We start from the raw sequence: 25,829 nt of genomic DNA on the forward strand, positions 1-25,829 counted from the left end.
TATGGCCATGCAAAGGTCTTCCTCTGTAATAGGTTGACCTAGATAATCTCTCTGCTCCTCTGACAGCCAAGAAATAGCCACCTGCAAAAAATAGGCATCTAGTTCATCAGCAACGGTCTCGCCCTATGAAGTGTATAGTGTAGCATATGTTCCCCATAACTGTTCCAAAATGTCCGTGACACTGTAGTGATCATGACCCGTCTCATCTGTGATCTTCGTTATTACGCCTTGATTCATGTGATCTGTAATCTTAGTGGCCAAGTGGTGTTCTGGTCTCCCGCTCTCTCCATAAGAGCTAGCCACAGCCCATTTCGATATATATCGTAACTCTTCGTCCGCTGGCCTAGGGTGCTCAAGAATGGCCTCCTTAATGGATGCTAGGGTCGCTTCGCATGGCACCCTCTCATGGTCGCGATCGAGGTTTGGTCATTGTAGTCTCCACCCTAGTTAATTGGCCCCGTATGTCCTTTAAAATACCAGCTGATGTATTAATGCAGGCCCCTTGGACGGTGGCCTTGAACCCCTCCCACAATGTCCCTGCGCTATCGACAGATCCCTTCTTCTGATCAAAATATTGAATAATGGCCTCACGAATAGTTTCCAAATAAAGGGGGTCTAGCAGCGCCTCAGGGCGGAAGCGCCAGGTAAAGGCTCGGGGAACCTGTTGAGGAATACAGAGAGTGAGCCTAACGGGACAGTGATCTGAAAGTGTGCGTGGCAAGCTTCCACATCTACCACCTAGTCCGCCGCCCCCTCGCTCGTCAGCCAATAATCAAGGCGAGACTAACTGCCATGAACTGTGGAGACATGTGTGCCGTCGAGTGTGTCTTCATGCCTAAGGCGCCATATGTCCAGCAATCCAAGTTATGCCATCCCATCGTTAATCACCCGAGCTGCACCTGGAGAATGCCCCTCTCAACCACTAGACTTATCTTTGCTGGGGTCTAGATGTGTATTAAGGTCTCAACCCCCCCCAAAGGATCACCGCATCAGGCCAATCGCATAACACCGCAAGAAGGTTCCTGAACAGCCCAGGGTCATCAATATTAGGACCATATGAGTTCACAATGGTGACTAGTTTGCCTGCCAAAGTCCCATGTACCATAGCATAACGACCCGCAGAATCGACATGGGTGCGATGTACTGTAAAGGGAAGGCCCTTTTTCACTAAGGTGAGTATCCCCCGGCTATAAGAGGAGTAGGAGGAAGCCAGGCGGTAGCCAGCCCATCAGGTCCCAACCAGCATATCAGTAAAATTTGTACGATGTGTTTCTTGCAGGAGGGCAACGCCGATTCTATGGCGTTCTAAATGACCTATCACCTGTCGAATATTTTGGTGCGAATTAAGCCCCCACACATTCCACGTGAGACAAGAAATTGTCATACCATTACTGTGCAGCCCAATACCAGGATATGTAGTAAGGGGAAGCAACCTCATGTCCAGCACATGAACAGACACTGAGTAATATCTAGCAGGATATGAAAAATATGTAGCCACGTAAACAATCCCCATTGGAACACCCTCCACACCCCTCTCCCCCACCCACTTCAGCAACCCCAACACGCCAAAGCCATCCCAAACTCCCAGAACCAAATCCCAAGGACAGCGCCAAGGGAATAACCAACGTCGGGGTACACCCATAGGAAGGGGATGCCTGAGCACAAACTCCCTCCCAATGAAAATAGGAGGTGGCAGAGTTGTCGAACAATGCCTTCCCGATCCCTGCATCACATACCATATAGGAATACAGGTGGGGAATCCCCCCCCAACACAGTGAGCTAAGTTATACACTGGAGGAGAAAATGAAGCAGAGTATGCAAAGAGGTGTTAAGTTCTGACAGTACAAATGACCCATCTCATGGGGCCCTCCCACCCCATCCAAGTTCTGAATCAGAGTTATCCGTGTCCACCTGCCGAGGCGCCATGCTCAGCAGCTTAGTCACTCTCTGCGTGCCTGGGGGAGCGGTTACGCCAGGAGACTGATTTGGCAAAGTCCAAGAGTGAAGAGTTAGAATTTTCCATTGTCCTCCACGCGCAATCTCGCCGGATAGAGCATGGAATATGGTATGTGCGCGGCAAGAAGCAATTTCTTGGCAGGCTGGTATTCCCTGCAGGCCTCCTGCACCGCCAGAGTGAAGTCCGGGTAAAAAGCGAGCGTATTCCCTTCATGAGTAATGGTATCCTTCTCCCTCGCCAGACGGAGCACTGTATACTGGTTCCTATAGTTTAAAAGGTGAGCAATTATGGGGCGAGGTGGAGCGCCCGGAGGGGGGCGCGCAGCCAGGGAACGATGTGCTCGCTCTACAATGAGAACTTGAGACAACTGCTCTGCCCCGAAAATGTTTCCCAGAAGCTTTTCCACAAAAGTCTCCAGGCGGCCTGTATTCGTAGTCTCTGGCAGGCCCGTGATACGCACATTGTTGCGCTGCGATCCGGCTTCTAAAGCCTCATTACGAGCCTGTATGACAGCTAGGACTTTCTCCATGGAGGACGCCCTGTTAGTGACTTGCTGTAGACCTTCCTCAGCATCTGAAATGCGGGTCTCCGCCTCCCTCAGCCGCAGCGCATGCTTATCTAGTTTAGAAGACATATGATCCATGCGAAGATTAAGATGGTCGATCTTTCCATCAATGGACTGCAGGCTGGCCTGCATGGCCAGAAGAGTTTTATCAATGTTAGTGAGGTGCTCATTTGGAGGGTCAGTCTCAGAATCAGAAGCCGCATGTTGAGTGGCTCTACCGGTTTTCCGAGGTTCAAATGTGAGGCGCGGTTGGCAACGCTTGCTTTTCTCCATGTCAAAGGCGCAGTCCAGTAGGTCCTCGTGGTTGGATGTATCAGCACACCGCAGGCCCCCTCAGTGCCACAGTGGATAAATAGCACCCTTCTGAGCAAAGTATAGAGCAAGCGTCTGCAAGGTAGATCCCCTTGTGGATGATACCGAGGCCCACCTGGCCTCAGAGCGATCAGGGCCCAGATTGCAAAAGCAACGCCACAGAGCTGGGTACCCTCCGCAGGTTTGCGCTGTTTCCAGGAGGAATTATCAGGAGGACCCAAGTGGCGTGGTCCAGCACCTGTAGGCCCGCAAGGTTATGATGTGGCCACGTTTGATAGTAGGAGGATCACCACTAGTCAGAGCTATATAGGCAGGCTGGCGATGAGACTCACACCCTAGATGCCAGGTCGCAGGTGAAGGGCAAGGCCAGGCGTGCACCGACAGAGGTACAATGAGAGAGGACGTCACCAGGATCCCCAGAGAGCGAGGACAGCGAGTTCAGGCAGGTATCATCTCCGCCCCCCCACAGTGAGAGTCGTAGAATCAGGGGCGCGCCATGTCCGCTCACCGCCTTCAGGCGCGCAATGTGGGAACGATAGCAGCAAAGTGTTAGTGCAGCAGGGGGGGGGGGGGGGGGGGCGCACCGTTGAAATCTTCAGATGGTCTCTCAGATGTCAGAGTCTTCGTGGGCAGCAGCGATGGAGGAAAGGGTCTACAATCCAAGGGTGAACGCCAAGGGGTGCTACGCAGGGAGGCCCCTCTCCGATGATATGGAGGCCCGCCGCCGCAGGACACAGCAGAGCAAGGAGCCCACCAGGGAACGACAAGCGCGCAGGCACACAGAAAAGCAGCCCTGGACCCAGCGAGCAAACAAACAGGCCCGCACCAGAGCGCCGGCCGGCCACGACGCCAGAGGATGCCGCTCAGCCCCCTACGCGAGCCCGGCATCAGTAAGCCGCACAGGTGGGGGCCCGGAGGCAGCGCGGCCCTCCGGCCACCGCAAGATGAATTGTAGGGCAGCCATCAGTCCCCCGCACTGCACCGCCCACCAAATAACAGACCCAAGCTCTCCCCCCCCCGGCTCTACCAGCCCGCCACCAGTGCTAGCCGCGGCCTACCGTAGTTGCTCGGTCCGAGCGCGTCCCCTGCCGCCACGCTGTCAGGAGCCGGTCCGGAGCATCCCTGTCTGCGCCCTCTCGGTGCAGCAGCCTTTCGCTCCTCAGCCCCCAGCCAGGTCGGTCTGTAATCCTTTTAGATCTTCGGTCTGTAATCCTTTTAGATCTTGTGGCTGTCGATTACAGCAGGATGGCCAGGATAAATGACGGATTGATAACTCGGCCGGCGGAGCAGCTCTACAGAGCAGCCATCTTGCTTTGAGCCCTCTAGCCCTACCCACCCCCAAGGTTTTATTTTTTCTTACTCTTCATTTAAAAGTTTGCTCCTCTGGTGGCTGAGCTGATGTGTTCTTGCATGTTAAGATTCTTGCCAAGTGTAATTCATAGTGATCTTGTGGAATCGATAATGTGTGGTACACAGTTGAAGGCTGTTAAATTTTTCATCCAATCTTCGATGTTGAGGGATCATTTTGGTGGTGTAATTAAGAGGAATTTGTTTTTGAGCGAATTGAGCATGAGGTGGTTTCTGGTCAGCCAGTTTGGGGTTTTTAGCAGAGTTGTGTTGAGTAGACTGATATCTTCAGGGGAGGAGATTTTAAGGTATAGTTGGGTGTCATCTGCATACATGTGGTATTGGACGTAGGAAAATTTCTGAATTTCGATTAGAGGCTCCATGAACAGGCTAAAGAGAGTAGGTGATAAGGTGGACTCCCTCAGGGACCCCTAAAGTGACTGGAGTAGTAGTGGACAGGGATTGGTTAACCTTATTCTTTGAGTTCTGTTGTGTAGAAATGAGGCAAACCAATTTAGGGCAACCCCTTATAATCCCATTCTACGTTCAAGTAAGTCAAGGAGGCTTTCATGTTTGACCGTATTGAAGGCTGAGGATAGGTCTAGGAGGATTAGGAGGCAAGATTCATTCTGATCTAGCATTTTAAGTGCGTCATCAATTGTGTGTGTAAGGACTGTTTCCATACTGTGACCCGGACGGAAATTGGATTGGAATTGGTCAATAAGGTGAAACTGATTAATGCAATTGCATAGTTGGGTATGGACGCATTTCTCATGGCACTAAGCATTTCTGTAGGTGTGCATCTACAGTGCTCCAGTAAAGTTTTTAGCTGTGAATTATTTAGCTCCAACAAAATGATTTAAAAAATTGGAGTCTGAAGTAAAACAACTGGAATTCCAGAATATACAACCCATGTCTGAGCTAAAGAACCTCAAATATGAATCTATTTGTATATTAAGTAGAAACATGGGAATTTGGATTAACATCCAAAAATAGAAAAACCTATGGAAAAAAAAACAAGCGTGTAAAGTTCAAATTAGCTGAAATTCAAGTAGGCGAAATCACACATAGCACTCACATAAAATATACCGAAATAATTTCACCATTCCAACATTACTATGCCTCTTTATGTTGACCAAAAATAAACACCCACCCATCGCTCTGTGATAATAGCAGCAATTTTGTGGAAATTATGGCCTGTCACATAATTTTTGATGGGTTATTAGAAGGGGCTTAGACAGTTTTATTAATGTGCACCACTTCTCATAGAACACAGCATTGAAAATTGTTGCAACTTCTTTTGCCACACATTTAATGAATGTCCATTTACTGTGGGATAGTGGTACTTTTTAAGCGATAGGGCAGAAAAATCTGTCTAACGAGCACCCAATTTTTGCGGTGGAAAAGAGATGACGAGACCCTTAAATATTGCATATGTTCTGTGCTAGAACCACCTTAACACCCAAGGATTTAGTCCAATAATTTTAGAAAATAGGCCTTAAAATAAGCCAAAAGCAACCATGATTTTTAAAATTTCTAGGATGGAAAATCTCAAGTTAAACCAGTGAGTTGAAGTAGAAGTTAGTCAGTCCATGGAAGTGAGAAAGAAACACTAGGACTGCCTTCATCTATACTATTGTGAGCAGGGAAACATGCAACTAGATTTTAGAAAAACAAGTTTTGTGATATCAATATTGTCAACGTTTTCAATCAATGAATTTTCTAAAGAATGCATTTGGCTATATGCTACAGCTTAACACCCACAAACACCAAGTTGGGCAGGACATACATTGTTGCTTACCATTCGCATATCTTTTTAACCTTCTGGCCAATCTGATCACCCCAGTGCGATATTAAAAACACAACACGCTTTGTATATTCACCCTAAAAAATATAAAGACGTCTTTCAGGATTTTACATATCAACAGACAACAATTCCAATATTTCGGAAATAGAATAAACAATCCTTAAACATTTCCCTTTAAAAAAGGATTAATCAACAATATTTCTTTCAGAGTGTTTTTTGTTTATTTATATTGCGTACATAATGAACTAAACCTGGTCCCGGCAGAGGATTAAAGTAGGGAGGAACTAACATAGAAGAAAGATATGTACAGCTCAGACTGGTAGGTTGCAGCCATGTCATGTGTTTATTGCAGGAGGTTCATGCTTTAAATGCTGTCACAGTACAGGTTTCATAGATAAATGTGTTCGCAGACTGCAAGCATCAGTATTGTGTGCACTGCAGACATCTGCACAATGAACACGTTTGCCAGCAAGCTATCCACCCCGCTTACGCTCACATTAAAAGTTCCAGTCAGGCTGAGGAAACGGTGAAAATCAGATTCCCACCAATTGCAATGGTTTCTTACAGGCTTGAATGGAAGCAAATCCCCCGATGGAACTTGCATCGGCCATCAAAGGATTAATGGCCAATGACAGGGTTTTGTGGGTAAGAATTCTGTAACCAAATTAGTGCACGATAACAAAAGGTGAGTTACCTGCAACTCTAGATATCCATTACGGGTCTCTTCATCATATCCACCAACACATGCCCGGCTAAAGACCACCTTGGCTGTCCTAAAGGGGCTTTACAGACTTTCCTCTGTGAGAAGCAGCCTGCCTATGGGAACACGTCCACTCGTCTCTTAGGAGCAGGTGGCGTGGGAGCCAGTGGGTGCCAAGGCCAGAGCCGCAGGTGATCTGTGTAGGAGGCAGGAGCTCAGCATTAGAGCCCTGTGTCTAGGTGCCTTCATGTTCCCATGTGCGTCAACCGGAAACACATGCCAATGCCAATATTAGAAAGTGTAGGCGGCAGTAGGAACAGGTGCTACCTGCTGTAGGCTCGCAGTCGGTGCTTGTGGTTGCAGGAAACAATAGGTGGCACTGGGCCCATGCGCGGAGCAGGCATGGCGGGGGTAAAAGGGCCAGTGAGTGCAGTTCCCACTGGATACAGGTGCCGAGCACACATTCGTCGGTACAGGTACCGGCAGCTGATACAGTCGGTGAAGCACTCGAGGCAGGTAGGTGCACGAGCAAGAGGGCACAGGTATCCCTTGGTGCAGTGTCAATCAATCAATCAATCAATCAATCAAAACACTTGTATAGCGCGCTACTCACCCAGAAGGGTCTCAAGGCGCTTAGGGGAAGGGGGCCGCTACTGCTCGAACAGCCAGGTCTTGAGTTGTCTCCTGAAGGCGAGGTGGTCCTGGGTCAGCCAAAGGTGGATGGGGAGGGAGTTCCATGTCTTGGCCGCCAGGTAGGAGAAGGATCTGCCTCCGGAGGTGGCTCTTCAGATGCGTGGTACGGCGGCGAGGGCAAGGCTAGCGGACCGTAGCTGGCGGGTGGGCGTGTGGAAGGTCAGGCGATCGTTGAGGTACTTGGGGCCCAGGTTGTGGAGAGACTTGTGTGCGTGGGTGAGGAGCCTGAACGTGATCCTCTTGTTGACGGGGAGCCAGTGCAGGTTCCTCAGGTGGCCGGAGATGTGGCTGCGTCGAGGGATGTCCAGGATGAGTCGGGCGGCGGCGTTCTGGATGCGTTGTAGTCTTTTCTGTAGTTTGGCTGTGGTTCCGGCGTAGAGGGTGTTTCCGTAGTCCAGCCGGCTGGTGACGAGGGCCTGGGTGACCGTCTTCCTGGTTTCGATCGGGATCCATCGGAAGATCTTGCGGAGCATGCGGAGGGTGTGGAAGCATGAGGAGGAGACGGCGTTGACTTGTCTGGTCATCGAGAGGGAGGAGTCCAGGATGAAGCCCAGGTTGCGTGCGTGGTCTGTCGGCTTGGGGGCGGTGCCCAGGGCTGGGGGCCACCAGGAGTCGTTCCAGGCGGAGGGTGATGGTCCGAGGATGAGGACTTCCGTCTTGTCTGATTTCAGTTTCAGGCGGCTGTTCTTCATCCACTCGGCGACGTCTTTCATCCCTTCGTGGAGGCTGGTTCTGGCGGTGTCGGGGTCTCTGGTGAGGGAGAGGATCAGCTGGGTGTCGTCGGCGTAGGAGATGATGTTGAGGTTGTGTTGGCGTGCGATGGTTGCGAGGGGTCTCATGTAGACGTTGAAGAGGGTGGGGATGAGTGATGATCCTTGAGGGACGCCGCAGATGACTTCGGTGGCCTCGGAGCGAAACGGGGGGAGGCGGACTCTGTGTTCTTCCAGCGAGGAACGAGGTGATCCACTTCAATGCCTTCTCTTGGACGCCAGTGTTGCTGAGGCGTTGGACTAGGGTGCAGTGGCAGACAGTGTCGAACGCGGCAGAGAGGTCCAGGAGGATGAGTGCCGCTGTTTCCCCGTTGTCGAGAAGGGCTCGGATGTCGTCGGTGGCTGCGATGAGGGCGGTCTCGGTGCTGTGGTTGGCTCTGAAACCGGACTGCGAGGGGTCGAGGGATCCATTCGTCTCGAGGAAGGCGGCAAGCTGTCTGTTGGCGATCTTCTCAATGACTTTGGCAGGAAAAGGGAGGAGCGAGATGGGGCGGAAGTTTTTGAGGTCGGTGGGGTCCGCTGTTGGTTTCTTCAGTAGGGCGCTGAGCTCGGCATGCTTCCAGCTCTCCAGGAAGGTGGCGGTGTCGAAGGAGGTGTTGATGACGTCTCGGAGTTTGGGGTGCGATGGTGGAGTCGGCCTTGTTGAAGACGTAGTGGGGGCAGGGGTCAGTCGGAGATCCAGAGTGGATGGTGTTCATCGTGCAGGCTGGGACTGCGGTCCAGGTGCGGAGGGTGGCGGTGGGGTGCGTTGGTTCGACGGTTGGGTGTGAGGATGGTGCGCCGAAGCTGTTGTGGATGTCGGCGATCTTGCGGTGGAAGAATGAGGCGAGGGAGTCGCAGAGATCTTGTGAAGGGGTGATGTCGTTGTTGCCGGTGCTGGGGTTGGAGAACTCCTTGACGATAGTGAAGAGTTCCTTGCTGTCATGGGCGTTGTCCAGTCGATCCTTCAGTGATTTCTTCTTGGTGGTGCGGATGAGCTGGTGGTGCTTGCGGGTCGCGTGTTTGAGGGCGGTCATGTTGTCAGTGGTCCGGTCGAGGAGCCAGGCTTTCTCGAGGGTGCGGCAGGTCTTCTTGGAGTCCTTGAGTTCGTCGGTGAACCAGGGGGCCTTATTGCTTCTGGGTTTGCTGGGAGGGTTCTTCAGTGGTGCGAGGTCATCGGCGCAGGCAGTCAGCCACTGCGCGAGGTTGCGGACTGCTTCGTTGGGGTCCGGTGTGCTCGCAGGTGGGTTCTGGCTGAGGGAGGAGGTGAGCTGGCCGGCGGTGATCTTGCTCCAGCTTCTGTGAGGAACCTGTTGCGGGTGGTGGTGGGTTGTGGTTTTTCTAAAGCTGAAGTGGACGCAGCTGTGGTCTGTCCAGTGAAGTCCGGCGGAGTGGCTGAAGGCGATGTGCTTGCTGGATGAGAAGACGGGGTCAAGCGTGTGGCCGGCGTAGTGGGTGGGGGTGTTGACCAGTTGCTTGAGTCCGAGGTTGGCGAGGTTGTCCAGCAGGGTGATGGTGTTGCGGTCCTTGTTGTTTTCCAGGTGGAAGTCGAGGTCCCCTAGGAGGATGTAGTCGGCGGAGGGGAGCGCGTGCGGGCTGATGAAGTCTGCGATGTCTTCGCTGAATTGTGTGCGTGGTCCCGGGGGTCTGTAGATGAGGGTGCCTCTGAGGGTCGTCTTTGGGTCGGTGTGAATCTGGAAGTGGAGGTGCTCGGCGGTGGCGTAGGTGTCGTCGGTCGTGATGCGGACGGTGCTCTTGTGGACGATGGCGATGCCTCCCCCAGTCTGGTTGACGCGGTCCCTCCTGATGATCTTGTATCCATCCGGGATGGCGATGTCAGGGGCAGAGGAGGCGTTCATCCAAGTTTCAGTGAGGAACGCGACGTCTGGTGAAGTAGTGTCGAGCAGGTTCCAGAGTTCGACGGCGTGTCTGTGGACGGAGCGGGTGTTGAGCAGGATGCATTTGAGGTCGCTGCTGGGGTTTGGCTTGGCGGGCACGGTGCATGTTTGGAGGCAGGTGAACTTGCAGGTTGTGCAGGTGAAGGGTCCGTGGAAGCGTTTCGGGGTGGCCCGGCAGCAGGCGGGGTTCCGGCCGGCCTTTAGTGCGTTGAGGGCGGCGGTGCCGTAGGTCTGTCGGGTCGTCTTGCGTCAGTGGGGGCCAGGGGTCCTGGCGCTGGGCGCGGGCCAGGCGCAGACAGGCTTACCTTTGGCGCGCCTTCGGCACACAATCGGCGCGCCCGCTGCGAGTGACCGCTGCGCGTACGTGCGGTCGCCATTTATGGCGAAGTGGGAGGGAGGGAGGAGCAGCTGGGAGGCGGGAGCGGGGAGGGCACAGAACAAAAAGGGGGCGCGGCCGATGGACGGCGGCGGGAAGCGGGGTGGCACAGGGGGCTGAGCAGAAATTAAGCGATATACTCAGAGGCAAAAACACACGCACGAGGAAGGAAACAGTTAAAACAAATCAAGGTTCAATACAGTAATGCAGTGACACGCACGAGGAGGGAAACAGTTAAAAAACAAAATCAAGGTTAAATACAGAAGGCAGAAACACACGCATGCAAAATGCGGCATAGGGGCGGGGAGCACGGAGGCAGTCACAGCGAGGCTACGGGCAGCAGTGAGGCAAGGGGCACACACACAGCTGGTGGCCGTGCGGCGCAGGGGTGCAATGCAGGCGATGCCTCCTGGTGCCATGGGACGCATTTGCCAATGGGCAAGGAAGGCCTGGGTGCAGAGTAAGAGTTGTGAAGCAGTGGAAGGCCGGTGGGATTTTGTGTTTTGCTGTGTGCAGGGGCAGACTGGTGCAGGTGAAGTGCGGGTGCCAATGCTTGCAGATGGCAGTTAGTGCAGGTCAAAGGCGACTATGCTGGCAGTGAGGCATCAAAGGCCGAGGGCGGCGTTGAGAAATGCTTTATTTCAAGTAGATAGCTGAAGCAGGAATGCTTCTGCACGACCCGGGCAGTTTGTCTTGAAGGAGTTTGCTAATGTTCTGCGGCACGTATGGTGTGTGATGCATTTGTCGAGCCTGCTTAGGCGCACTGCTGATGTCTGCAGATGTCATGATTTCCTGGGTTTAGTTGGAAGGGACACTCCGATTAAAGTTCACTCGCTCAAAGAATCACCCTCACTGGGACTGGATTTAAGTTGGTGCCCCAAAGTACCGCAACCATTAAAGAAGACCATCTCACTTTTAAGGGCGGTGTTTTAACTCATGTTCTCTCCCCAAGCACCGCTTGAAAGTCCGCTGGGAAATTCTCTCTGAATGTATATAGCCGTCTTACCTCGCTGACGCTTTTGCCGAGACTACAAGTGTCTTCCTGCTGCGACCTGGCTTTCATCTTAACGGATCGGGCACCTGACACCCGGGCAGACTGGACTGAGTGAACACCTGACGCCCAGGCACACTTGACTGAGTGAACACCTGACGCCCGGGAAGACAGGACTGATGGACTGAGGGAATACCCGACGCCCAGGCAGACTGGACTGAGTGAATACCCGACGCCCAGGCAGACTGGACTGATGGACTAAGTGAATACCCAACGCCCAGGCAGACTGGACTGATGGAATACCCGACGCCCAGGCAGACTGGACTGATGGACTGAGTGAATACCCAACGCCCAGGCAGACTGGACTGAGTGAACACCTGACGCCCAGGAAGACTGGACTGATGGACTGAGTGAACTGGTAGGAGAGCTAGAGATTTCCATCACACTGCGAAGCTCGGTGCCCAGCCAAATAATTATCTCCTGCCTTTCTTGACAAAAGCACTCAGCAGGTCACACTTTAGACCTTATTCTTTGTGCTATGGAGTCCCGTGACAACTGTGTGATTTCCCCTCTGCCTTGGTGTGAACACCAGCAAATCAGACTTGTTGAGCAGGTCTCTCAGTTGGCCCTCCTTTGCCCCCAGGTAGAGCTACTTTCAGGAAATGGAAGCAGCTCAAAACCATCAAGGCGGCATCAACTCATACCAGGATTTTAAGTCTTGCCTCTAAACACAGATGACCTATTTGTGTACAATGCCAATGCTTAGCATGAGCTTTGGGTGGGTCCGCCTATTCCTTATCATGTGTTGGCTTTCTTGTCTATCGCGTTGGTTTGCTTCTTATTTAAATTGCTTTCCTTACCCTTCTTGTGTTTGGCCCTCCAGTGAATGCCATCTTCTTTACCAACCTTTAGATTGGATAAAATGTACCCTTTCATAGCTCACATCAGAGAACTACTTTTTTCTTTTTCTCAGACCACTCCTTGGGACTGCATATGTGTTTTCTTGCTCTGTGCCTTGTGCAGCTTTCCTTCTCACATCCCCACCCTCCATCCTCCCTAATTTGCTCCCCACCCATTTTTCCATAAATGCACAGCAATGGGTATATTCACTCTCTCTCTGTATACATCAAATCAAAACCAAGCTTTATTCGATTTTTGTAGGGAAAAAAAAATCATAAAAGCATGCATAGTATTACATATATATAACATTTAAACACAATATTAAATTAATTCATTAGTCGGTCAAAATCTCTCTATATCTATCGATATATATATATATATATATACACACACACACACACACACACACACACACACAAAATATGCAGCTAGGGTTGACACCTGGCCAGTTTCTACCGGCACCACTGGCATTTTAATGTCACCGACCAGTACAAAAATAAGCCAAATCACAAAGCCAATATTTTTAGCCCTTACCTATTCAACAGCAAATATAAATAGCAAGCACTTTTAAGTGTGCTCTACAGCTGCATTAACGATCCCTGACTAATGTTTAAAGTAAACAAAGGCAGAAAAGTCATGTTACAAATTAATACATGTAAAATTGTTGAAAGTTCTATTTAGTATCATGTCTGGGCCTTTGCAGACTCTTACATTGACATCGAATGGCCTGTATTTTTCCCTGAGAAAAGTGGCAACACTATGTGCAGCACATAGGTATAAAACAAGCCACGTCGTTATAGCAGAATACAGACAGTACTAAGTAATTATACATAGGGCTCAAAAGTAATCATATAGTGTGTCAGAGAGAAAACAGTGAAAATGCAAGTATGTATAAATAAAAGTCGACTCTGGACAAATAGGGTAAAGGATTTGTATCTAAATGAAAACAATTCCCAAACCAGGAGATAACTTGAGGTACTGTTATAGTTATGTGTAGATTATACATGCTGGATAGAGGTGGTTGGACACAGATCTGCAGGCTCTTTGAGTATATATTCGTGGTTACTTTAACAGGTGCACTCTTAGACTAAAGAGCCAGAAGAACCACCAAACACAGACAGCGAATGCTTCTTTTACTGAGCCAGATTTCTTATTCATACCAACAGGTTGATGTAAGTGTAGAAATAAGACAATGGCTAAGATTACGTTGTAGATGGTGAAGGGGGGACGAGGAAGGATGTTGGTGTTATGTAGGCTTAGACATGTTCATACAGAGGAAAGGGTATTTAAACCACATATATGCCCATATGTTTTATATGTTGCATGTAAAGTGGGATGGGAGTTGGTTGCATGGGGAGTTGGTTGCATGGGGCATGTATGGACATGGGCCAATTCATACTAGACAATGGGGCAAGTGATTCGGTTGAGCACAGTATACTGATCTTTTTGGCATTGTGGTAGGCACATCTTCAACACAAACAGTAGTGAGGACAGCAAGTAGCCCAATTTAGTGTCACTTTCCAGACAAGAGAGAACAGAATCTCATTTGTAAGAGTGCCGGCACAACTGTCTTGCTTACCATGGCATGATATAGTTTAGGTTTGTGCAAGTACTCTAGTTTCTCAGCATAGTTTGAGAGTTTCCAAATTTAGTTCAGGAACATGGTTTTGCAGGCTTTATAGAGGCCATAGATCTGGCATCCATCTATTGTTGCTTTTCTACACTGGTAGGGAGGCTTTGGGTAAAAAACAGGAAACGTTTCACAGATTCTATCAAGCCCTTTACACTCAAAGATATGAGTACCCAGAGTGTATGAAGGCCAACCTCTGCAAATGCAGCTGGATACGTACCACCCCACAAGACGGAGAACTGGTTGAATCCCCAATATACTCTACCGAACTGAGACAAGCGCTTAAACTGATGCCCATGGGGAAGTACCCGAGGCCGGATTCCTTGCCGCAGCAGTGTTAGAAAACCTTCTCCAGTTTGCAAGAACACTTAACCTCCCTGCTTACTCTTTTACCCACTGTACCAGCCTTACTCCCACCATATGAGAAGCGGAGACCACAACCAAGTGCATATCTTACCAGCTGATTGCAATTCTAAACACAGATGCAAAAGCTTTACAGCAAAAAACTGGCAATGCGGCTAGACCACTACTGGCAAAGCAGCTAGACCCCTTTCTACCCGGTCAGATTGATATCAATCAGGTCAGCTTCATCCACAACCTCCAAGGTGCAGAAAACATTTGGCGTGTGGCTCACCTGGTCGAAAAACCCCACAGGCAAAATGTCCCACCTCTGCTGACCTCCCTTGAAGTGGAGAAAGCTTTTGAACGCATGATGTACTTCTATTAGAGCGGTATTGGACAATATTAGTCTTGGTCCAATCATGACTGTTAAAATCATGGCGGCCTATACTCTCCCCCTTTGGCATCATTTGGATTAATGGCCAACCCATGGAACCCATTAAACTTGTATGGGGTAGCAGACAGGGATGTGCAGTTTCCCTACTCCACTTTGCCCTGGTGGTAAAACCCCGATTATAACAATTAGGCAAACACTGGAGATATCCAATATTCCATTTCGGGGGTGAACGCACAAAGTCAACTCTTTGCTGATGATATCCTCCAACTGACCGACCCTCTTGAGTCCCTACCATCCCTGGTACAATTATTGGCTGAATTTCAACGAGTGACGGGTTTCAGGGTCAACTAGGCGAAATCCCATCTCCTCAGCCGACCCCCTCCTGCGACCTTCTTCAACTCCTACTACTAGTGGCATTCCAATGGCCACAACCTCCATTAAATACTTAGGCCTTAATATAATGACTCATCTTGGTTGATGGAAATAGGCCTATTGGGAAGGATGCTGTCCCCAGAAATTCTCTACCTATTTCAATTGCTGTCATCCCCATCACATATCATCTTGCTTCAGTCCTAATTACGTGCTTTCATATGGACTGGCAATAAAGACGCATACGCAGCAAAATCCTTATGTTCCCAAAAGAAAAAGGTTGTCTGGCCTGCCCTAATCTCATGGGATACTACTGGGTGGCACACCTCTGTTAGATTCCTGAATGGGTGTTGAGAGAAAGTGAGAAAAACTGAGTCCATTTGGACCGTGTAGTAGCATGTTGCCCATTGTGGGAGTTGATCTGGCTTCCCCAACAGGCTAGACCAAAGAGCGCTTATATCGCTAACCCAACTAAGACTGTCCTAGAGGTGTAGGATCCTATCGTGGTGAAAAAAGGACTGGTCACCTTCTCAGCCACAAATATGCCTATAGCTAGAAACCCTGATTTCACTCCAGCAACACATCCCACATCATTTCCTGAGTGGAATGAGAGAGACTATAGAACTGTAAGGGATTTTCTCCAGGGTGAGACATTAAAATCCTACAATCAATAGAAGAGTAACCTGGAAATACCGGAGAAAGCTCACTTACCATACTATCAGCTCCGACATTGGGCCTTACAAGCACCCAATAAATCATGTGCCATAAGACCATTTACACCATTAGAAAAACTGATTTGCAAATTTGAATGCACAAAAGACCTTCTACCCTGAACATATCAGGCTCTCCAAGACTCGAGGCTGGCCAACCAACATCCATATCAATCCTGTTGGGTAGAAAGACATGGGAAGGGCCAAGGACTTGGAGCACACCTCGAGGAATATCCCCAATAAACTTAGAAGCATTCCCTAAAGAGAGTCAGAATACAAACTAATGTACCAATGGTACATGACTCCAGTGAGACTGAATCGGATATACACTTCAACATTAAAGCAATGTTGGCGATATGAACAAGAGACTGTACTTCTCTACACATTTGGTGGTCTTGTGTAATCATCCAAATGTTCTGTAAGGAAATACTAGACCATATGAAGGCGACCCTAGGCTATACATTCCTGGCTGACCCTGGCACTTTGATTATGGGAATGAGACCATCAGATATGGAGGGTGCGACTGGCACTGATGGGCGCTTATCCATGATATGTCAGGAGCAGCTAAACAACTAAACACCATTTTTTGGAAGAAAAAGGATCCCCGTTCAGCTCTCAATGGTTTCATAGGTTATGACAAACCCTGGCTATGGATCCGGTATCACACAAACTTTCTTACTCTGAAAGAAATGTATTGGGGAAAGGTTCTCGGAAAATCTAGTTACTTCAGCAAAAACGTTGTACCACAATCCAGTAAAACAATCTTTGGAGCTAAGAAATTAGGAAGAATTGCACCCCTCCTCATCGCACTCCTTGAGGCATGTATCACCTACAAATGTTACCATTTTTACTTGCAAGGCCCTTGTGCCGCAGCAATCTTAAACTTTCCCTGCACTCCCCATCGAGTAGGTTAATTAAGCATTTTCCTGTTGTAATCCTAAAATGTAGAATTTACTTTCAAATTCCATCTACCTCACTCCCTCCACAAATACAAATCCTAACACAGTAAGGTATCACATTTGATTTATGGTTCACTGTACTGTTACTATGTTCTTGAAAGCTATACACACAACAGTCTACCACGCATGTTGATAGTTTTGAACATAAAAACACACAGGTAAATATATAATTATTGGAATAGCACTTGTCAAATATGTCTTGACAAAAACACAAGATTATTTTTACAACACACAACTATTCATAAACTGATGTAAAGGATTAGAGAGTAATCCAACTGGGTTTGGTTAATGAAAACATACAACAGTAGAATTGACTTCACTTACAGAGTCGAGATCTTCAAGGCTTTCATCAAGCTCAGCATGGGTAAGAATGGTGTACCCTTTGCACACTCTCCAGAGCATTCTCTCAAACGCTTGCAGTTTTGCATGAGACACCAAGCCAGATATAAAGCTATGTAAAGGCAGAAATATATTTTTTCAATGTGGGTTACATAATTCCTCAAAGAACATGGTTCCACAAAAGCAGAACTGTTTGTATAGAGTTAGTTTTATGTGGTGTTGCGAGGTTTGCTATATTTTACTGTACAGCATGAAAGTACACAAATACAAAAGTAACAAACTATATCTCCAATATGGTGCACACTGAGCTAAAGTGGCTCTGGATAGTTGGACCTTCTTACCCAGGAAATGAGGACGAATGAGATGAGGTGTGAAGACCTTCATGACGTACATGGTACCTCGTCTGTCCATGCGCACCAAACCTACTCATGCGCGAGTAATTCTTCACTTTGGCAAGGAAAATAGGGAGGATGTCTTCCTAGTCTATACAAAACCCTGCCACCTACCCTCCGAGCCCCACTATTCTATACCCCTACTTGCTTTGAAGGGCAGTCACAATAGACTCTGGCCTTAGTCGTTAAGTCAGAGTGTGACTCACGGACTCTGGCCACCTAATAGATCCCTGGGCCTCTAGTTGAAGCTTTCCACACGGGGAAGCTGTACTTTAGAAAGTGTTTCCCTTGTAGGGCAGTGGAGTTCTCCTCTAGGAATCATTTACATATTGATCAGTCCGGTTCCACTTCATTTAGAAAATGAAGACAGTATTTTGAATTTCAGCTTTACGTAAAGCTGGAGTTTCACGTCCTTAATGCTACACACCTTGTTGCTATCATAAATTCTCCATAAAATTTGCCAAAATGAAATTCTAAATGATGTACTGTGCTATCAGAATATAGGAAATCCTAAGGATCAGAGGCGGAAAAAAGAACCACTGCTCAAAACACAGGCAATAACTACCCTGTGCTTCCGAGCTCTGCTGTCACCAAAAAAAGAAGAATGCACAGACCACTTTGGCCCTGCCACAGCGCAGAAAACAGCATCATGATAAAGCCCCCTGAGTGGCTACGTGTTTCTGTATGACGTTGAATACAAAGTGAAGTTATGGCATTTCTACAAATAAATGTTGATAAATGTATGGTGAAACTGGCCGATTTATAAACTGAGCTGAATCTACCACATATCCAATGTAAAATCCCTGGGATGTGTTGGAAATGTGACATTTTCACACAGAGCTAAGACAGAACTTGGGACTAAATAGTATTTAATCAGCTACAGTGGGTGACTTGGTGGTCACTCTGTGCAAATTATACTAATTTAGCCGCAAAAATGTGGTACATTTATAATCATGTGTAAATGAAAACCATGCGAGTGGTTAGTCCTGAAACAATGTCTTTACTTCTCATTTACACTACATGAGACTTTCAAAATTCCCACATATTAGTAGCCTAGGGGCAGAGGAACAGGCATAGTATGATTTGCCCAAAATCAAACTTGCAAAGAAGGAGAAATGAGAATGCCACATAGTACTACCAGCTCCAAGGGCTGTAACTTTACCTCTATGGATAATTTAGGTGAACAACAGTAAGACTGAATACTTTTCCACCCAGTGTATTATCCAATGTATGTTGAGTTCTAGACAAGTTCTTGTTAATCACATATTTACTAACAATTTGTATGGCCATTCTTCTAATCTTGGCAAAAAATAGGAGTAGAGGAATAAGTAAAAAAAAAAACTGGTTGCCCAAAAAGCACAGAATTTGGCCACATGTGGGGGCTAGGATTAAAACATTGTCTCCTGCATCCTGTTTGCAACCTGCCCTCTGGACCTCAATTGGGTTGAGGGTGTTTCTGATGGCGTAGCCAGTGGGGATGCACCTTCAAAGGAGCTGTCCCTCTGTTTGGGGCTATCTCCAGGATGCTAACATAGTATTTACTGCCAATACATTTTTGTGAAGCAGAAATTTGAAGTGAGGGCCTGATTTAGAGCTTGACGAATGGAATACTCCACCACAAACGTGACGGATATCCCAGCTGCAGTATTACAAGTGCCATAGGATGTAATACACTGGTAATCCAGCAGACGGAATATCCGTCACACTTGTGATGGAGCATCCCATCCGACAAGATATAAATCAGGCCCCAAGTCTTGTTCGACTAAAACAAATCCAGTGTACCACATCTAGTGACAGTGTCTGTCTTGACTGTTTTTTGTAATAGCGCCCACTATCTACATTGATCCGGTTTTTAAGTGTTCTTATTCTATGCACTCATTATATCACATACAGGATAAAAAGCAGCAGTAGATTATGAAACCTTATGCTTGGACCGACAGACAGTAGGTGGTTGCTGGGTAGCATCTGCTGTGGATACTGCCGATTACCATTGTATTGTATTGCCATTTAATTAACACGTCAAATCTCCCACAAAGAGGGACGTGGCTAGCTGCCAAGCAAGATGGCCGCAGCTTGAAGGAGCTCCGAGGGTGAGGCCGACTCCCCGTACATCCGCCCGCTAATCCGTGCTCAATTCTGTGCCCAAGGTCTTTGAGAGGGGAGCTGAGGCGAAGCGACCTCGCCTGATCCTATTTTCGGGTCTCTCCGTGGCCCAGAACAGTATTGGCGCCGCCTTGAGAGTCGCGGCCTAGACCGGGGCCTCGATTTTGCGGAGTGTCCCGGGTGCCGCGAGGAAGGTCCGGGCCAGTTTGCGAGGCGCTCCGGAAAAGCTGGCGGCTCACTGCGGGCCTGGCGGCGGCGCGTGTTGGCCGTGCCCTGCTCTGGTCGTCCCTGTGTGAACACTGCATCAGCGGGACTGAGGAGACGCGGGGCCTAGGTGACGCTGGGGGAGACGGCCCATCAGAGGATTCAAAGAAGGGCCCGGTGGCGGCGGCCCTCCCCCGCCGGATGACACGAGCGGCAGGTGGCGACTGAGACGCGCTTCGGGGGAGATCCAATCGCCAGTCCTGCCCCTGACCCAACGGGAGGCGGACGGGGAGCGGCTGGTGGTGCCGCCGGACGACGGTGCTGGGAACCCCCCGCGCTGCCTCCCTCTGATGATGCCGACGGGGTGAATTGCGGGCCTCAGGCGCGGTGCTGGGGCCCTGTGTTACTTTGGGATTTACGCCTGACTATCCGTGCTGCATCCGAGAGTGTAGCCCACAGCTGTGGGTGGTCACGGTGGACAACTCCTGTGCTGGCCTGGGAATAACTGCGTCTGAACGGGGCTTCCCGCTCCGCCGACTAGCTGGTGGTGGATGTGGGGTACCTTTGGCTGCACCTCCCGACGCGACCATGAGTGGGAAAGGAGCCCGGGCGAGCCAGCAAAGCAAGTTGAACAAGTTTGCATACAATAAAGATCCTTCCTCACTGCCGGACCGCGGCGGACGTGTCGAGGGGGCAGCGGCAGAAGCGGAGACGCCTAGAGTGACGCTGGAGGACATTATGGCTGCCCTAACTCAAGTACAATCTACCGTGGGATCGATTTCCTCGGACGTGTCCCTCCTCAGAGCGGATTTTCAGAAAATGTCAGCCAGGGTCACAGACGTGGAGCAAGTGGCAGCTACCTTAACGAAAGACTCCAGCTATCTCCTACAAAAAGTGTCGCAGTTGGAGGCGGAGAACAAGCGCATGGCAACAAAGCTGGACGATCAGGAGGGGCGCTCCCGCCGCAATAACGTGCGCATTACTGGGATTCCCGAAAGTGAGGGTCACCCTGCCATGGATTTATATGTGGAGGACCTGATAAAGTCCAAGTTGCAGCCCAGGGGTCTCTCGGCCTTTTTCTCGGTGGAGCGCGCCCATAGAGTACCTGGTGGCCGTCCGAAGGTTGGTGCGCCCTCCAGACCGGTCCTGGCCCGCATGTTCAATTTCCGCGACAGACGCCGTTCTCCAGGCGGCACGGGTGGCACCGCCCCTCCGTCTCCTGAACTCCACGATATCCTTCTTCCCGGATTACATGGCGGCGGTGGCGGTGCAGCGGAGGAGCTTTCTGGAAGTCAAGAAGAAGCTGAGAGCCCGTGAGCTTCCCTATGCTATGTTCTTCCCGGCGTGGCTACGTGCGGTGGCGGATGGGAAAACAAGGTTCTTTGACACGCCGGAGGAGGCTCATGACTGGCTTGAGGGATGGCAACAGGTTAAAGGTGTTGGGCGATCGGACCGGCGAAGACGACAGCCTGGGGGGTCGGAGGACCCTGATGGTCAAAACCGGCGAACGGAGGAAGCGGAGCGGTCGGAGGGGTCGGTCGGCTTGAGCTCTGACTGGCGCCTCTCCACGTATGATGATATGTAGTGTGCTCAGAGACCCGCCGAGACCGGAGTGGCCTACTTCACTCTACTTTCTTACATGAACCATGGGACCTTGGGACAGGGGATGTTTTGGTCTTTCTCGGACCTCCCGCTCCTTTGCACGCAATTAATGTTCGGGATAAGGGGTTTGAGCACTCTGCTGAGTTGGGGTGGCGGGCAGTTCAAGGTCCGTATGGCAGGGAGGCAGGGAGGAGATTGGGGGGGTCGGGGGTTGTTTCACTGTTCTTTTCAAATGTTTTGGTACATGGTGGCAATGACACTTCAATCAAGCAGTACACGCCTTCATCACAGTATACATGTCCTACACCAGTATATCCGTAACGTTTGTTGCCTTTTGCCCCAACCACCGTAATGTCCGACTCATTGCACGGGACACCAACTAAAACAATCTGACTCCGGTGCGGCCTCTCTCTCTACTCACGTGGAATGTGCGGGGCTTGGGGGACAAAATCAAACGGGGTCTGGTCCTGCAGGGCGTTGAGAGGTGCGCCCCGGCGGTGGTCTTGCTACAGGAAACCCACCTTACTGGCACTGCTAGTAGAGCGATGGATAGATGGGGGTACAAGATGGTAGCACACTCCGAATTTACCTCCGGGTCTCGGGGGTGGGCATAATGGTGGGCCAGTCCCATTTAATAGTGCACACCGTTAAAACTGATGGTGATTTGCGGCGGTCCTCACCCAATGGGAGGGGCGGCCCCTAAATATAGTGTCTGTTTATATTCCGCCTGCACTACATGCCACGGCGCTCCCGGCGCTCAGCGCGTTTCTGCTGACTCTACCGGAGTGGGAGTTAATACTGGGCGGAGACTTTAATGCTGTTATGAACGACCTTAGTGACCGATGTCCTGCACGGGCGGGGGAGTATCCCGCCATCGGGAGCTTTACAGAAGCACTCGGGCTCACAGATCTATGGCGGTTGCATCACCCAACGGCGCAACAATTCACATACCATTCAGGGGTACACAATAGTTTAACTCGAATAGACTACTTCCTGGGTTCAGCTGGCTGCCTCAAAAATGTTGACAGTATAGAAATCAGACCCAGAGATATATCTGACCACTCCCCGATACTCTTGCAGTACACACGCTACCACCTGATGAGACACCGCATCTACCCGATGCATCCCGGCTGCCTCCGGCTCCCTGATATCCATAAATCAATAGCGAAGGCAACGAGCCTTTACTTCCAAGAAAATGCTGACTCTGTTGACTCCCCTACTGTTCTTTGGGAGGCATACAAAACGGTCGTTAGGGGGCAGGCTATGACCTCCATTGCGGCATATAAGCGCGAAAAACACTCCGAGCTGCAGTCACTAGAGCTTGAGCTTCACGCGGCGGAGGTTCATCAGGCCCAAGATCCATCTCCTACAGCCTCCCACAACCTGCGATTGGCGCAGGTAAGGTACAGGGAGCACCTCGCGGAGCGCACCAGACAACGCTTGGAAGCCACGAAGCACAAAATTTATGTCGTAGGTGATAAAACTGGAAAGTTGCTAGCGTGGCTTGATAGACAAGACAGTGGCGCTAGGTGGATTGTGCAACTTAGCACCGATGAGGGACAGAGGACGACCGACCCGCGCGCAATAGTGCGTGCCCTGGCAGGGCATTTTCGGGAGGTCTACTCTTCCGTTTCCTCCATGACAGTGGAGGAGGCGCTGACATACATCAGAGACCTCGACATGCCCAAACTCTCCCCTGAGGCTCGGGAAACCCTGGAAGCCGAGCCCACGGTGGAGGAGATATAGGCGGCAATCAGCGCGTTGCAATCCGGTAAGGCTTTGGGGCCCAACGACATACCGGTTGAGCTCTATAAGAGGATGTCTGGGACGCTTGCCCACACTTACTAAATATGTTTACTCACAGTTTGCAGAGGGGCGAACTCCCGCTGGATCAACGCACGGCCACCATAGTGGTGATTGCGAAATTGGGTAAGCCAGCCGATCAATGTACCTCCTATCGTTCCATATCGCTGCTTAATGCGGAGGCCATAATCCTCGCATAACTGCTGGCAACCAGGCTGACACCGCACTTGTCCGAAATAGTGCATCCAGATCAGTTTGGCTTCATGCCCAGCAGAAGCACATCCCATAACTTGAGGCGACTGCACGGGGTGTTGGCCCGGACGGACCGCTTGCGGGAGCTGGATGCGCGAATGGGGTTCGATATGGTTGAATGGCCCTTTCTTTTTGCGGTATTGTTACACCTGGGCTTTGGGCCCAAATTCTGTGCCTGGGTCCAGCTCCTATACACCAATCCAATGGCCCATGTCACGGCCAATGGACATATGTCGGAGGACTTCCCCTTGACGCGTGGCATGCGCCAGGGCTGTCCCTTATCTCCACTACTCTTTGCCCTGGCGCTTGAGTCGCTCGCGGCTTGGATATGCTGGGAGCCCATGATACGGGGCCTCAAGTGGTCTGACGGCTGGGAGGACCGTGTCTCCCTTTACGCGGATGACGTGTTGCTGTATCTGTCCTCCCCTAGACGTTCTATATTAGCACTACTTAACATCTGTGAGGTCTTTTGCAGAGCGTCCGGCTACATGATTAACTGGTCCAAGTCGGTCCTGTTCGTACTGCATGGCCCTCCTCCACGGTTACCGGCGGACTGTCTGCTCCGAATGGCGGAAGGTTCGTTCAAATATCTAGGTATATATATCACGACGGATCAGGCGGAATTTTTCCGGCGAAATCTGCGGCCCCCATTGGACCGCCTCAAGCAGGATGTACGTCACTGGGGAGCGCTACCGCTGACCCTGTTGGGGAGAGCGGCGCTCTTCAAAATGATGGCTTTGCCACGGTTCTTATACGTGTTGGAGAACACGCCGTATCCGGTACTGCCGGCTTACTTCTGTGCGATAGCAGCACAAGTCTCTAGCCTCCTGTGGGGCAACGGGCCGGCACGAATTGCGCAGTCTAAATTAATCCGCGGGTGGTATGACGGGGGAATTGCGCTCCCCGATATCCAACTCTATTACTGGGCGGCACAGCTGAAGGTAATTAATCAATGGCTCCACGCGCCACAGTCTGACCCAGCATTCAAGGTGGACAGAGACATATTGGGCGTGAGGGGTATGCTGTCGCCTTTATACGATGGTAGACTGGCCCCGAAGTTGATCGGCCCTTTGAGACAGACTGTGACCATCTGGCACGTTGCTCAGGCTAAACTGGGGTGGCGAGGGGTCTTGACCCAGCTCACGCCTCTTTGGGATGCAAAGCAGTTGGGGCGGCTGAGGGATAGCAGGGGCTTCGATGATTGGGACAGCATCGGGATTTCGGTGATAGGCGATATGTGGCATAAGGGGGCGGTGGTCCCGTTCTCACGCTTGCAACAACAATATGAACTGGCCCCCTCGGAATGGTTCCGGTACATCCAGATTAAGCATGCCCTGGTTGCGAGGCTGGCTCCCGGCGAGGAGGTTCCGGAGGCATCTCCGCTGGAGGACAGATTATTGACGGAATACATGCCTAAGAAGGCTACGTTCCTTCACATACCGTAAGCTTATCAACAACCTGCCGGACCCAATGGGGCCCGTGCGGGAAAAATGGGCCGCTGAGATCGGTGAGTTTGATGACCCGGAATGGCGTGAGGTGTTGGCCTCGCCACGCGAGGCGGGCATACCCTCGAGGCTACGGCTGGTACAGCTCCGAATTCTGCATCACTCATACTACAGCAGACACTTGTTACACAAAATGGGCACAGCTCTGCACCCCGTCTGCCTGCGAGGCTGCGGGGAGGAGGGAACCTTTTTCCACACCATTTGGGATTGCCCCGTAATTCAAGACTTCTGGAGACGGGTGATGAGGACAAGGTCACAAGCGTGCGGGGTGTCGTTGGTGCCAGAGCCCAGGCGCCGTTTGTGAAACGTGTGGGAATCTAATGATCTCAGCCGCCAGGCTCAGAGCTGGGCCACGTTGGGGATAATGACAGCTAAGAGAAACATAGCCCAAAAATGGGGGGCGGTGGGGGTGCCTTCACTGTCCGCATGGGGAAGGGATATGGACGCAGCCATGCTTGCTGAGCGATCGGCATTCATCAGGCGGGGTTGCCCCCGTAAATGGGACAAGGTATGGGGGGCATGGAACAAATTCAGGGGAGGAATATGTGACCCGCCACCAGTGCGGGAAGATGACACCTCTGATTCAGACTGATGGAGTGGGTCCTGGGGCGGGAGTGTGGAGTGCTGATGCCAACTATGTACCACTGTGTAGAAATGGTTCTAATTACAGGGTTGTAGACTGGGGTGCTGTACTGTCAAATGCTACGTGTAAACTGCCTACTCAAGTGTCTTGCTGTTTTGTTTACAATGAAAACAATAAAAAAAAAATAAAAAATAAAAAAATTCTCCCACAAAAAGTGCATTAGCAGATAGGTAGCGCGCAACTCCATTGGTGCACTCTAGGTTAAGTCGGTTTGTCATGTGGCCTTTATGGATAGTGTTTCAATGTCATGCATGAGAAGCAAAGCTCTCCTCTATCTTTTTTCTACC

General features: G+C 50.4%; 1 protein-coding gene across 1 annotated transcript in view; it reads right to left on the minus strand.

The window, feature by feature from the left end:
• ATP6V0A2 (ATPase H+ transporting V0 subunit a2) overlaps nucleotides 1-25,829 on the minus strand; it is a 417,607-nt gene that overhangs the window by 269,981 nt on the left and 121,797 nt on the right. Inside the window, exons 6-7 of the mRNA XM_085636095.1 lie at nucleotides 17,024-17,150; nucleotides 5,983-6,065 (exon numbers count right to left, since the gene is read on the minus strand). Of these exons, the coding sequence (XP_085492221.1) occupies nucleotides 5,983-6,065; nucleotides 17,024-17,150 (210 nt within the window). The remainder of the gene's footprint in view (nucleotides 1-5,982; nucleotides 6,066-17,023; nucleotides 17,151-25,829) is intronic.

The sequence above is a fragment of the Triturus cristatus genome, chromosome 11 (genome assembly GCF_964204655.1).
Source record: "Triturus cristatus chromosome 11, aTriCri1.1, whole genome shotgun sequence".
Classification (NCBI taxonomy): Eukaryota; Metazoa; Chordata; class Amphibia; order Caudata; family Salamandridae; genus Triturus; species Triturus cristatus.